Source organism: Cynocephalus volans, chromosome 3 (genome assembly GCF_027409185.1).
Source record: "Cynocephalus volans isolate mCynVol1 chromosome 3, mCynVol1.pri, whole genome shotgun sequence".
Taxonomy (NCBI): Eukaryota; Metazoa; Chordata; class Mammalia; order Dermoptera; family Cynocephalidae; genus Cynocephalus; species Cynocephalus volans.
Genome location: NC_084462.1, coordinates 151,985,487 through 152,000,630, shown reverse-complemented (window position 1 = coordinate 152,000,630; position 15,144 = coordinate 151,985,487). Strand labels below are relative to the sequence as shown.

Below are 15,144 nucleotides of genomic sequence, written 5' to 3'. Positions count from 1 at the left end.
CACTATAAGTTCTATCACTGTGAGTTGAATGCACACAAAACGGTCCTACTTCTCTTGATATCAGTCCTATCAAAAGAGTCTTGTCCTTAGGAACACAACCAGGGATTTGTAAAAAATTTGACATCACTGAGTTATCCTCATCAGAACAGAGTTGACATTGCTTATTTATTAAACATCTTCATCTATTTTAAGTATATTGCTCTATTAATTTCAGAAAACACATATCGAATCGAAGTTGTTTATCCATCAAGATAAAATCCTCCTGGTTTAAAAAATAGTGTTTTGGATTAATCTATTCAGCACTTATCCTTCAGTTCACTGATTTGTTGGGACACCTTCTCAAAGGTCCACACCTTAAACCACCGTCTCCAGTGTTCTACTTTTCATTTCGGGGGATGAACTTTTCTATAATAAAATACAAAGCTTTAAAGAATAATACAGGCATATATCATTTGAGGACTGGGTCCGGCGAGAAGAGCGGATGCTTTCTGAAATGCAGTCAGCAAAGGCGAGCTTGGCGGATCCTGAGAAACTCAGCGCCCGCCAGCGTCTGGGTCCCCGACGAGGGGCCCGCCAGGCTTGATGCGCCCGGCAGGATCCCGCCCGCCGCTGGCGCCCCTTCCTCCTTCCCTCTCCGTCCCGCCCTCGAGATTTAAAAAATTTTGAATTTCCCGTTTATGAGGTGGGAAATCCCAGTTAAATGCATGGTCCTTCCCTCTTGCCCCTGGGCTGTGGTTAAATTCTGGGGGAGCCTTCATAATACCTAAGTTTTGTAGAAGATGTAGGCACCCCACACCCCTCTTTCAGATTTTGGGGCCCTCTTCTCAGTATCTGTGTCTTGTTGGCAGGTATCTCCATCATTTTCCTCTTACAGAGCCACACTGGAGCTTCAGACTCTTTCTGGGGCTTTCTATGGCTTCCCCATACCGCAGAATCACGCCCTCTCTGGAATCTTGCTACCTGGTGTGCAGACCCTAGGCTGCTACTCTGGGATCCTGGAGAGTCCGTTCTCTTACTCTTGTTAATGTTTTACTTCAAAGGCATTTCCTGTGCTGTGAAATTGTTCCTCACAGGCAGCTAATACTTTATGTAATTCGTTTAGATTTTTAACAGGTTTAATCACATAAAAGCCAATGACTCTCAAATTCTCTCTGCCGAGTCCTGTACCATCTCAACACTCGGGGCAGGGTGAAAAACAGCATGGCTACACGAGCTCCTAAACCTAACAGCTCAGTGGATCACCCGAGGAGCTTATGAAATTAGAGACGCTCCCACCTCCAACTCTACAGCGTCGGTGTTTGTCTGTTTGTTTGTTTGACGATCACAGATGATCAAGGTAGAATTTTCAAATCCCTCAGTTGCGGGCGCGGGGCGGGACTCCGTCCTGTGTGCTTTTCCTCTAATCTAATTTTCTTTCCCAGTAGCCCGCCCTGCCCCTTCTCCTCCTTTCTTTGGTCGTGCCCTCTCCTCTCAACCTCTCCCTGCTCCCCGGCTCTAGTGTTCCCGCCCCAAGCCCCCGCCCCACTCCTCCTCGTCCCGCTCTTTTTGTCTGCGCCCCTCTGCCCCTCTCCTCCCCGGCCCCGCCCCTCTCCTCCCCGGCTCCTCCCCTCTCCTCCCCGCCCCCGCCCTTCTCCTCTCCGGCCCCTCCCCTCCCCCCCCTCCCCTCTCCTACAAGCCCCGCCCCTCTCCTCCCCGGCTCCTCCCCCTCCCTTTTACGTCCCTCCTCACCATCCGTATGCTCTTCCACGCGCCGCTTCCGTCGTCATAGGCATTGCGTTTACTCTGCGCCGGAAGAAGAACCTGCGAGGGCTGTCGGAATTATGGCGGCGGGGGACATTCGAGGTAACCTGTACTGTTATGCTTTGTTTCCTAATTGTCTGTAGACTGGTGTGGGGTTTATAGCTCTCGGGGGCAAGGTTCAGGTTCCTTTGTGAGGTCGCTAAGTTTTTCTGAATGCCTTCCATGGACGATCCCAAGCTCTAATCTGGCGAAAGGTTGCTGAGGTTTTCTTAGTTCCTGAGGGGTGTCTTAGAAACGTCGAAGCGAAGGGGATGGAAGATGCTCTGGGCTTTGAGCCCTCACACCTGGAGTATTGCTCTGCACACATATCTCTGCAGCAATATTGGCGCTGTTCTGTGGGGGTGAAGAAATGGCCTTTGGGTAGAGAGAGGAGTTGGGTAATGAGCCTACTTGATTTGGTTCATCTATTCGGACTTGACATGGGGACTGCTGTATTCTTGAGATCGTCCCCACGGGTCCTTGGGCATGAATCCCTAAGACTTCCTATTATAAATTTTATTTTTTAGTCTATAATACCTTCCGTTGAACACTAGCAGTTACTGAGGGCAGGGGTCGTTTCTTTTTCAGAGCTGAATTGTAGAGGTATTCAAATATTTGTTGAATTATTCAGTGAACAGAAATATGGAGATGCAACCCCTTAATTACTGCTTGATCTTGGGTAGCATGGGTTTTGTTTGTATATTCTTGATTTTTAAAGGGAAGTGTTTGAGACACCTTTTCTGTATTAACCGAATTGGGGTCTAGCACAGTTATTGGAAATATATTCTAATTTACAGTTATCCAGTGATCTTCAGCATTTCTGGATCATGTTTTTTACATGTTTACATGTAATTGAGAGTTTCAAGTGCTTAATTTCATCACTTGTAGATTGTTAGACTGCTGTACGGTCTTTGTCAATGTGCTGCCTTGGTACTGAAAAAAAAAAAAAAGAGAAGCATTTCGTCCATAGTACTCTTTTCAAATATTTGTTTTTCTTAATGTACTGCTTTTTATTTAGATTTGTTAAGATTATGGAAAAGGCTGTAAAAATGGGAATGTGTCTGGTGTGTTAGAGGAACAGCAAGGAGGTGGGTATAAGTGGAGGTGGAGAGGATATGGGAAGGAGATGAAGAAAGAGAGGTATTGTGGGCCATGATAAGGTCTTTTACTTTTCCTCTAGTAAAATGGAGAGCCACTGGAGGGTTTTGATCAGAGGGATGACATGATCTGACAGACTTGTTTTCTTCCGAGATCACAGGAGATTGGGTACATTCAGGATGGTATGGCTGTAGACTGACTGACTTTTTTTTTTTTTTTTGGATCACCTTGGCTGCTGAAAACAGCTAAGGACAGTGTAGGAGGGCAAAGGTAGATTAGGGAAACCAGTTAGGAGGCCAGTTCTGTAATGCATGGACATTTGGAGGCAGCTTGGACTAGGGTGGTAACAGTGGAGATGATAAGAAGTGGTTGGAGTCCGCTTGACTTGGTAGTGTATTCTCTTTATAGGGCTGTGGTCACAGGTAGTCTCCAAGCGGGACAGGAATTATGTTGAATTTCACATCCATAGATCATATTCTTAAATCCAGTTAACCATTTTGGAGATGAACATCCTTGGATACTGGAGTCTGTGTGAATGGATTGATAAAAATCTATGACCAGTAGAGTAAGTCATACTGTACTTTTCCTTCGCTGTCAATTATGAATTAATAAACATTTGCTGGTTATTATGAGTCAAGTCTTGTGTTAGTTCTTGATGAGTAAGATACAGTTCCACTTCTTTAAAAACTCAATTTAATGGGAATACTTTGTATTTCTGGGTTATGATATGATGAGTATTGATAATAAAAGTACAGGCATACCTCATTTTATTGCGCTGTGCTGTATGCACTTTGCAGATATTGCATTTTCTACATATTGAAGATTTGTGGCAACCTGCGTTGAGCAAGTCTATCAGTGCCATTTTTCATTGAAGGCTCAGATGATCATTGGCATTTTTTAACAATAAAATATTTTTTAAATTAGACATTTTTTTTGACATAATGTCATTGCACGTGTGATAAGCTACAGTATAATGTAAACATAGATTTATATGCACTGGGATACCAAAAAATTCGTGTGACTTGCACTGTTGTGATATTCACTTTATTGTGGTGGTCTGGAATCAAACCCGCAATTTCTCTGAGGTATGCTTGCGTATAGAAATTGCTATGAGAACATAGAGAAAGAAGCCACCACTATACCACCACCACCATCATCATCATAATTGACATTTATTGGGCTCTTACAATGTGCTGAGCGTTTTACATACATAATCTATTATGCAGATACTATTATGACCCCTATTTTATAGATGAGGAAATAAGGCATGGGGAGATTGACTTGCCTGAAGTTCCCTGATTGCTAGTGTACTTTTCCTTGTGCCATCCTGCTACGTGGTTGACAGTGAAATGGGAATAGTGGAGCTAGATTGTGAAATGCCATGTTAAGAAATTTGGACCTTAATCTTTTAGATAATAGGTGTGCATTGCCAATCTTTAAGTAAGAAGTGACATAATTACATTTATGTTTTGCGAGTGAATGACGGTACTTCAAAAAATTCACGGGAAAATTTGTATTATCTTTTAATTCTGTTTTTCCAGGAGCTTTTTGAAGTACCCTTGTAGCATTATTAAGGCTGACTAGTAGGAGAAGACCCAGAGACAGAGAGTCCTATAAGAGAACTGTTCTAGGTGACTCTTGGAAATAGATTAAGTAAGATAATGACAGTAGGGATGGAGAAAAAGAGATGTATTTGATGAGACTTCTGCATCCTATGTAGGACAGCATTGTTCTAAGGATAGTCTCCAAATTTATAGTATCAGCCCTTGCTTCTCTCGCAAGTCCTTAATATTGCTCTTTATTGGATCTTTCATTTTGAGACAGCATAGTGTTGAGTGGACTGTAGATCTGGGCTGCCTAGATTCAAATCTCAGCTCCAGTATTTAGTAGCTCTGCTACCTTGGACAAGTTACTTAACCTTCCCATGCTTCAGGTTCTTCATCTGTAAAATAGTAATAATAGTGCCAACCTCCTTGAACTATTGTGTGGTAGAGTGGTTAGAACAGTACCAGATACAAAGTCAGTGTTTGAAAGTGGTGGATAGTATTATCTCCCTTTTCTTTTTTTTAAAGAAAATTAAATTTTATTAATATTATTTTTTACATTTTAGGATGTTGTTGCAGAGCAGTTGGGAGGGAGGGGGAAAGGGGAAAGGGGAAAGAAATGGGATGGATGAAGGAGGGAGGAGGAGGGGTGGGATTGAGGCCTGTGGCACCCCCCTCATTCCCATAGGGGAGATTGGGGGGCTTCCAGTGGTGGCTTGGTCATTGCTGGGCTGGGTGCAGAAGTCAGGGGAGTATGGAAAAGCCCTCACCCCCCACTGTCCAAGCATGGGAACCTGGGGCCCTTCTTGCTTGGTGGTCGTCACTGGGCTGGTTGCACTTGTCAGTGGGGCGTGGCTGAGGCCCAAGACCCGGCACCACCCCTGCTTGGGAGAGACCTGGCTCTTCTTGCAGTGGCTCGGTCGTCACTGCTGGGCTGGCTGCAGGTGTTGTGGGGGCATGACCAAGGCCTGAGGCCCCCACCACCCCGGCTAGGAGAGCACGGGGCGCTTCTGGGGTGCTTCCGGGGCACTTCCTGCAGCAGCTCGGTGGTTGCTGCTGGGCTGGCTGTGCCTGTTGGGGGGGCGTGGCTGAGGCCCTCATCCCCCACCCTCGGGATTGGTTGGGGGTGTTGGTGGTGTATTGCCGAGGCCCCTTGCCCTCTTCCCTTGCTGGCTTGGTATCCAAGGGGACTTCCAGTCCTTCTGTGTGTTATAGGTGTTCTTTGGTGAAATGTGACCTTTACTAGTTAATATGAAGCTTTATCTGTGGTTGCGGGTACTTTTTTCTTTCAGTTCTGAGTTGGATTATTTGCTGTTCCCACCATTTAAACTCTGTGCTGGAACTAATTTGTTGTCTTTTGCTTACTTCTAAGATGGGGGAACTTCTTGTGGGGACCAGTACTTGAGCTGTGTGGTTGAGCTAGATTGCTGCTTTGCTGCTAATTCCCTGGGGAAGACTTTTTGTGCAGCTCAGGTTTTAATGGTTGACTTTACAGGTACTTCCAGCTCTCAAGAGATCTGAAACTCTGGTCTGGGCTGGAGTCTTTTCATCAAACTGCACCCCGTGCAATTGTGTATTCTTGACTGGTCTCCTCTGAGTGGTCCTTTGCTGATAGGGGTGCAGATCAGCTGTCCTTTCTGTGCCCCAGTGTTCCCCCGGTGGGCCCATCTCCTCCATCGCCCGTGCTGCAAACACTTCCCATGGGATGGGCTGTGCACCAGTCCCTTGCAATGACTCACTGGCTCCTGAGTGACTCCTTATCTTCAGTTGTTGTGGCTCTTTGCTTGTATGTGAGCCCATGGGAACTCTATTAGTGGTCTTGCTGTCCTCAGGGTTGCCAAGGCACTCTTCTCCCTTGCTGCCTCCAAGCAACTTCATCTGGAGGGCATAGCTGCAGTTTTTGCCAGCTCCTGCTCTGTGCACTCAGCAGCTCCAGCCTGGATGTGGCAGGGCTCGAAATGGTCTGAGCGTTTTTTTCTTTTTCTCATCGTGGCTTCTCCTGCCTTCATGGACTCTGTAGGTCTCTCCTCCTCTTCCCCTGAGCTCTAGCAGCGCCAGCTTGGCTGTCGTTGCTTTTTTATAGTTTTAAATTGGTTGATTTGTGGGAGAGAGTGATGCTGGGGACTGTCTATTCTGCCATCTTGACTGGAAGTCCCTTATCTCCCTTTGCATTGGTTTCACATGTCACACTTTCCTCACTTTTCATCTTTGACTAGTTTACTAGATAAAGAAAATATGATGGCTATGACTGGGATCCAACCCCATGGAAATTTAGTTATCAGCTAAATACCCTGATCAATCTACTTCTCCTGTTGTTTGATGAAGTAATTTGTAAATGTGGAAACAGCTTGGTCAAGAAAATTCTAGGGAGAATTTACTGAACAGGCACTTGGAGCAGATGACATTCATGATTTTTTCTAATTTTGAGAGTCTGATTCGGTATTGAAACTCAGTATATCCAAGCCAAATTTGTTATCATTACTTCCCTAAATGAATTATTGGTTCCTAAGTTCTCTGAATTTATAACTGGTCATTCCGGAAATTGTCTCTTTTTTCCTCTAAAAATGTCTTGTGCGTCCTTATCTTCCTGTGCATTTCCATGGTCTTCTACCAGGTTGTCATCACATCATGCCCATGTCTATTAACCTCTACATAATTGTTGGTAGGGAAGATCTGTAGTTATTCATTTATTTGTTTCTGTAGATTATTCTTCTATCGATGCTGAAATGATTTTTAATATTGTTAACACTATTGTCAACTGATTATGACACCATACAAAGTTTCCACATGAGAAACAAACCAAAATTGTCCTAGAAATGCTTTTATATAATTATTCCTAAAGAAATTTAAAAAAAAGGATTGAGATCCCCACACCAGCCAGCCACCAAAAAAAAAAAAAAAAGTATAAGTAGTTTTGCTATAAATAAAACTATGTTAATAATTGGACTGTAGTATTTAAAGCTGAGAATAATGATCATCCTTAGTTGCTTTTCATTAGAAAAACTGTATTTTTCTGAAAATGTTGTTTTCAACATTTGTGTATTTTTTTTTTTTTTTTTGTCCTTTTTCGTGACCGGTAAGGGGATTGCAACCCTTGGTGTGGTGTCGTCCGCACCGCGCTCAGCCAGTGAGCGCACCGGCCATCCCTATACAGGATCTGAACCCGCGGTGGGAGCGCCACTGCGCTGCCAGCGCCGCACTCTCCCGAGTGAGCCACCGGCCCGACATTTGTGTATTTGATTGTGGCATGATTCATTTATGATGAACCATCTAAATGGTCTGTACTAATTATTTGGTCATTAACGTACTGTATATTTTTCTCCTTTTTTTGTTTTATACACATTTTTGCCTTTTTCTCATTTGATTTGTTTCGCTCAGAACTGCTTGTCACCTTGAATTAGGACTGACTTCTTCAAAAATGCCAGAAGTAATTACAGTAGAGGAGAGGTTGAAGTTTTTCAACCAGTATTATATAGATATTTTGATGTTCATGACTTACACCTTAGTGGTGTTTAGTATAGACAGTGGTATGAAACATGACAGCTAATGAAAGCTCATTAATTAAAGGTATCTAGCTCTATGTACCATATCTTTTTTAAATTTAAGATTCAGTTCTTCAGTAAAATATGAAACAGTGTGGCTGTAATTAGGGAATTTTTCCCATGTGCTCCTTAATTTTTACATCATTATCTTGTCTGCAATAATAGCTTTCTAACTTATTTCTCTGTTCCTTGTTGAGAGATCTCAAACTGGTGGCTATGGATGTTTTTTCTTTGGCATGCATGTTGTCTGAAAAATTTTGACTTTGTTGCTTACATATAAACACTCAGAATTTTCAGTTTTTAAAAAGACCTTTCAAGATTTTAAATTTTATCACTTCTTCACTTAATCAAATTATTCTCTTAGTATATAATAGACTTTACATCTTCATGCCTCTGTATATGCATTCTCTCTGCTTTGGAATTACTTTGCCCTACTTTTTCCTGTAGTGAGCCTCTGTTTATTCTTTAACATGTAGTGCTAAAGCCCACCTCTTCACCCCATGAAAAATCATTTCCATTCCCCCAGGTAAAGTATTCTACTCCCTCCTCTGAACTATCATAACACATTTATTCATACTTATCTCTTCTGCTAGATTATGAGAATATGTGGGTTAAGATTCATGTCATCCTTGTATTCATAGTGCCTATTACATTAGATACATAATAAATGTCAGATTGGATTCTTTCTGTCTTCTAATCCTTTACCATTTTGTTTCTTTTCTTTAGATAATCTCTTGGGAATCTCTTGGGTTGACAGCTCTTGGATCCCCATTTTGAACAGTGGTAGCGTCCTGGATTACTTTTCAGAAAGAAGTAATCCTTTTTATGACAGGACATGTAATAATGAAGTGGTCAAAATGCAGAGGTTAACATTGGAACACTTGAAGTAAGTTAATTTAAGAAGGTAGCATCTTTGCCAACTAAAGATTTTGCGATGAACATTTCAAGCTGTGGATGGTGAAGTGCAGAGTATATGTTTTGGAAGAAAAATTGTAGTTTTGCTTGGGTTTGTACAAATTTGACATGCAAAGGAATTACAGTTGATTCTGGAACAACACAGAAGTTAGTGGTGTCAACCCCCTGCACAGTAGAAATCTGTATATGACTTGACTCCTCAAAAACGTAACTGCTAATAGCCTACTGTTGACCAGAAGCTTTACAGGTAAACAGTTGATAAGCATATTTTGTATGCTATATGTGTTATATATTGTATTCTTACAATAAAGCTAGAGAAAAAATTATTAAGAAAATCATAAGGAAAATACATTTACAGTACTGTACATATATTTATTGAAAAATATGTCCACATATAAGTGGACTTGCACGGTTCAAACCAGTGTTGTTCAAGAGTCAACTGTATTAGTAGTCACTTGTAACTTAGAAGCCTTTTCTGTATAACTTCATAATGTCTATTTAAAATATAATTGAGGTTTAGGTGTCAATCTGATGAGTGATCTTAGCACTACAACCAGGCAACTATAATTATTATCTCTAATTTAGTGTTTTATACCGTAGTCTGGTTTATAGTAGGTTTTTCTTTGTATGACAAAGGAAGTAAAATTTTAGCTAAACAAACACAAAGCAAGATTCTCCAGATTTAGGGTGCTACATTGTTCAAATTTATTATTAACAGAAAAGTTTCTGAAACAACTGTGTAATGGAATTTTTCATTTGTCAGCTAAATATCAGGGGAATTTATGAAATTAAATTTCTATGGTTTTAAGTGGCTTTTGTTATGAGACAAATTCTTAAAACTATTAAGACAACATATTGTTACTTTTAAACATAATCTGTCAGGTTAAAAAATTTGTTGGGGTGAAGATAAGGTTTTGATGTTTTCTGGATGGGTATTCATGTTTATTTTTGTATTTTATATGTATTTATGGATCTTGGTCAGAAAGCATCATGGTATGTTGATTGTGTTTTTGAAATGGATGCTCTTCAGTGTACTTTCCTGACTGAAAATTCTGAGATTTAAGTTCACCACGAATTTTTGCAGAGAAATTTTGTTGTTTTTTAAAAACCAAATCTTACTTTATCTGTACACTACCTACCTGGGAAAATAGGCAGTTTTACTCAACAGCTAGACTTTAACACCAAACACAGGCAGTTTTCATCCTATTTACAATGTTGCTACACCTTTATATAGTCATTTGAATGTTCTGCAAAATTGTTCGTAGGGCTTTCATGGATCTCTAGATGTTTGTGTTCTGTTTTCAGTCAGATGGTCGGAGTCGAATATATCCTTTTACATGCTCAAGAGCCCATTCTTTTTATCATTCGGAAGCAACAGCGGCATTCCCCTGCCCAAGGTAAACTGTTTACTTCAAGCATTATTTTTTTCTTAAAATATCAAGATTTATTTATTTCCTGACTTATGTGCTGTTACTTTTTCGGATTGCCGACTAAAGATTTTGCAATGAACAGTTCTTTCAAGCTGAGGACCATGAAGTGCAGAGTAGAACTTTTGCATTAGGTTCTGTTTTGGGGGTCCCCACCACCATATACATATACCTTTCTAGGAGGACTCACCAGACCCAGTATATGATTAAACTCATGGCTAAGATTTGTTATGGCAACACAGTAAGGATACACAGCTAGATTAGTTATGGGAAAAGACATCAAGTAGGGTCTGTAGGAATCTCTGTGCAAGTTTATTGTGCCTTCCATCCGGCAGTGAAATGCAGCTACACATGTACAATGTGTCTGCTGAAGGAAGTTCATTTGAGACTCTGAACTCAAGACTTTTATTGAGGACTGGTTGTGTAGGCATCCTCTGCCCACCCAAATTCCAGATTCCCAGAAGTAAATTAGGCATCCACTATAATTACATTACTTGTACAAATTGTCTGGCCAAGCTGGTACAGCATGCATAGCTATCACTTAGGAAATGTTTCAAGATCTAAGTTCCATTAGTTGTATGCTTGGACCAAGACTCTTCCAACCTGCCCAAGGACAACTCTCCAAGCACTAATACTCAGAGCAACACACCACATCAAAGCCATCTCTTCCTGTGAGCACAGTTATTGGGATTCCGACTGAACCTCAAGCATCCCAAGTAACTTTTCTTCTCATCTCAGTCTACGAGTTAAGTCTGTTACAAAATACATGGTAGATGCAGTCGTATCAAATTCATAGAGGATCAACTGAAAATACTCATATACTCATTTAACCAGAATAACGCATTATACCAACCAATGAAATTTGCTTTAGAAATAACACCAAAGAGTATAGAATCCAGATTTCATTTGGCATCAAAGAGCTAGACACCTATTCTAGAGATGACTAGAACTTGAAGACAGCTTGGAATCAAGCTAGGACCATGGACAATATCACACCAAAGAGAAGATTCAAGGTAGAAAAGACAGATAGTGTTGTCCCACCTACGTTTCTCAATTAGATACCATCATCTAGACATTAGGAACAACCCTTATCCTGGTTTTGATTTCAGAGAATTACATGCTAAAGAAGTTGTGGTTCCAGAATCCAAATTTAGTTTCAAAATCAAAGATCTAGAGTCCCTGCCCAGAGAAAAAAGAGAACCTTAGAAATTGGCACGTCCAGGGGCAAGATTTGTGTTCAAGGTATAGAAGCTATGCAAGATGGCACTAGCCTCACTAGCAGCTATCTTATTCCTTAGGACTCAACATTTGGAGCACCAAGGCAAGTTCGGTGCATCTGATATTTTCACTCAGGGCCCCAAGTCTCTCTTGCTCTAAGGTCTTACGCCAGCAAGTGTGGTTGACTGACAAGAGCATTGGCATCACTTAGGAACTTGTTAGAAATGCACTATCCCTAATAAATAAGAATATAATTTTAACCATGTCCTTAGGTGATTCAAATGCACATTAAAGTTTCAGAAGCACTCCTCTAGGCCAAGAGTTGGCATACTTTTTTTATGAAGGGCCGGAGAGTAAATGCTTTCCACATGTGTGCCTCTTAGGCTCTGTGACAGCTACTCAACTGTAGCTAAAGCAGCCATAGATAATACGTAAATGGATGGGTATGGCTGTTTTCCAGTGCAACTATATTTACAAAAAGAGGAATTGCCAAACCCTGCCTTGAGATTTAATATGGGAAAATGTTAAATTTTAGTTCTTCTATGAAAATCTATTTAGGAGTTTGTTTCCATAGTTGTATTCATAAATATTTTTTCCCACTGCTTTAGTTATCCCATTGGCTGATTACTATATCATTGCTGGAGTGATCTATCAGGCACCAGACTTGGGATCAGTTATAAACTCCAGAGTGGTAAGTGTCTTCACAGTCTTTAAGCACTAAAGAAAAATTTTAATTGTGCTTCCATGCTTCCAAGAATCAAACAGGAGCTCTTTTTCCCTGTGTAACTTGGTGTAAAGTGTTGACTATTAGAATGTCTTGAGCATTGGTTACTGTGGGCCAAGTCAGTGCTTAAAGTATATGCCACAGCCCCCATTGTTTAGTAATTTAGGTTCTGAAAAATAGGAAATTACTGTCTTTGCATGTGTAATATTTTGTGAGTATTTACTTTGGGAATTTTGGTTGACCTAATGAGGAATTTAGAATTTGTTTTCTTTTTACAAGCTTACTGCAGTGCATGGCATTCAGTCGGCTTTTGATGAAGCTATGTCATACTGTCGATATCATCCTTCCAAAGGGTATTGGTGGCACTTCAAAGATCATGAAGAGCAAGGTAGGTAGAACAATAGACCCTCCCAAAATACTTTTTGATTCTCTGAGAATGAAACTGTTTTCTTTAGGAAAATGGCTATTGGTATTTTCTTGGTGTGTTGTACTTTATCAAAAAATAATGATATTGTTGTAGCTACAATTCATGTAACTAGATGTGATAATAATAGCCCTTACATAGGAACAGATATGTTTAATCTGTTAGGAAACTGGTTGTATTAGTCTTTTTCTGTTGCTTATAACAGAATACCTGAAACTGGGCAATTTATAAAGAAATAAAATTTATATCTCACAGTTTCAGAGCCTGGGAAGTCCAAAGTCCAGGGAACACATCTAGTGAGGGCCTTTTTGGTAGGTAGTGACTCTTAACAGCAATGTGGGGTGTCATATGGTGGATGGCTAAGCAAGAGAGAGCTAAACTCAGTTGTTCTTTTGTTAAAGCCATCAGAACCATGCCCTTTACTCTGTGAATAGATCAGTACATTCACAAGGACACAGTCCTCTCAGTCTAATCCCCTCTTTAAGGCCCCACCTTTCAATTACCATAATCGGATTTCCCACCCTGTTAATAGTTACAGAGGGGATTAAGCTTCGGTGAGTTTGGGAGGGCATTCAATCCACAGCACTGGTAATCTTTGTTAAGATGATTCAAGATTTTAAAATAAATAAAGTAAAGAAGAGAAACAGCAAAGATGATATTTTCTACTTACCTAAGTATTGAGTCATCTTGGAATCTGGAAACTTTTATTTCTCCAGTCTTTAAAGTAGGAGAGATGAGGGATTTCTCTTAGAGTCCTATTTCTAGATGACCAGTCTGTTTTCTTTCTTTCTTTTTTTTTTTTTTTAAAGATGACCGATAAGGGGGTCTTAACCCTTGACTTGGTGTTGTCAGCACCATGCTCACCCAGTGAGCAAACCGGCCATCCCTATATGGGATCTGAACCCGTGGCCTTGGTGTTATCAGCACCGCACTCTCCTGAGTGAGCCACAGGCCGGCCCTGACCAGTCTGTTTTCTGATCCATCCATGTATCACCTGTCATGGCACCAGGTCCCCTAGTTTCCATGGCTTCTTAAAAGATACAAAAGGTAATTTCAAACCAATAATCTGGATTGTGATTTAGGTAATTACAAAAAACTTTAGCTTTGAAATTCATGTCTGTCCATGTTTATGTTCTAAAACTGAAGTATATTTAAAAGGCATATATCAGCTTCTTATATGTTAGAGTTTAACTTCATTTAAGAGGGAGAGTTAGAACACTTCTGCATACTCATATGTGCTGTGTTTAGCTTATTTGTGGAGTTATCTTTGGTATTGCAGCCATTAAAAGTAATGAAGTTTGGGTACGTTTGTGGTGGATAAAGATTTGTAAAGTATAAGACACCAAACTAATTAGGTGGTATTTCAATTTGGACTTTGTATTTTAATAGATAAAGTCAAGCCTAAAGCCAAAAGGAAAGAAGAACCAAGCTCTATTTTTCAGCGACAACGTGTGGATGCTTTACTTGTAGACCTTAGACAAAAATTTCCACCCAAATTTGTACAGGTAATGATAATGTGTGTGGTTAATTTTGATTTGATACCTTTTCTGGCACACATATGTATATATGCTTTTTTTTTTTTTTTTTTTTTTTTTTGGTGGTTGGCCAGTTTGGGGATTATATTTATTTTTAATTGAAAATTGCTTCAGATGTGACCTAAAAGTATTGGTTTTCCTCATTAGTTAAAAAATGATCTCTGAATCAAAGGAAATGTTTTGAATGAAGGAAATGTGTAAGGGGAATGGAATTAACACTGTTTTGTGTTCCTTACTGAATCTTCTTAAACAATGAGGACTGCATATAGATAATATTCTCATTTAGAAAGTTGCTAAAAGTGTTACAGGTAGTAACAAAACTAAAATATGAAACTCATGCTCCTTTTTCTCTACAAGCTGCCTTCTAGCTTGATGTAGTGGATATCTAAACTCCTTAAATGATAGAATAGTTAAAATTTTTGTAACAGAAAGAATAGAACATTTGAAGTAGAAGGTTTGGCATAATAAATGAAGGAGGTGGGAGTAATAATAGAGTTTTACTATATTGGTATTTAAGTTATATGAATTCCAGTATGTGATTTTGGGGGGAGTTTCCAACAGCAATAGCAAATCCATCTGCCATTCTACTTAAATGAGCTTTTGAAGTGGGGTAGGTATGAGATAGAATATATGAACATGCCGTTTTCATGGTTAGTCTCAGTTCTTAAGGACCTTTACAGGACTCTGTACATGCAAGATTATATATGCTGTTTTTCTTAGGAGCTGTTTAAGGGATTTTCTAGGGTAGTTTTAAATTAAATAGGATGTTTTACACTGTGGGATGACTTTAGAATTTCCCCCTTCCCTGACTCTGCTGTAGTGAGAGATATTTGCTATTAAAATTGTGATTTGGTGGTGAAGGGAGCAGAGTGCACAAGTTGGAACTCAGGACAGGAAAGCCAGCTTAGAGAAATCTCATGAATTAACACTTGAAGATA

The 15,144-nt window shown here is 40.2% G+C and overlaps 1 protein-coding gene across 5 annotated transcripts in view; it reads left to right on the top strand.

Annotated features, from left to right (window-relative positions):
* Window positions 1–1,768: 1,768 nt before the first annotated feature.
* The window catches only part of MED6 (mediator complex subunit 6), a 123,935-nt gene continuing 110,559 nt past the window's right edge, over window positions 1,769–15,144 (top strand). For 4 of the 5 annotated variants that reach the window (XM_063090872.1, XM_063090869.1, XM_063090870.1 and 1 more), the window contains exons 1-6: window positions 1,769–1,842; window positions 8,690–8,849; window positions 10,184–10,275; window positions 12,132–12,214; window positions 12,527–12,635; window positions 14,061–14,176. In XM_063090872.1, coding sequence (XP_062946942.1) covers window positions 1,821–1,842; window positions 8,690–8,849; window positions 10,184–10,275; window positions 12,132–12,214; window positions 12,527–12,635; window positions 14,061–14,176 — 582 coding nt within the window. In that variant the 5' untranslated portion in view covers window positions 1,769–1,820. The remainder of the gene's footprint in view (window positions 1,843–8,689; window positions 8,850–10,183; window positions 10,276–12,131; window positions 12,215–12,526; window positions 12,636–14,060; window positions 14,177–15,144) is intronic. The other variant, XM_063090873.1, reaches the window with a different exon arrangement.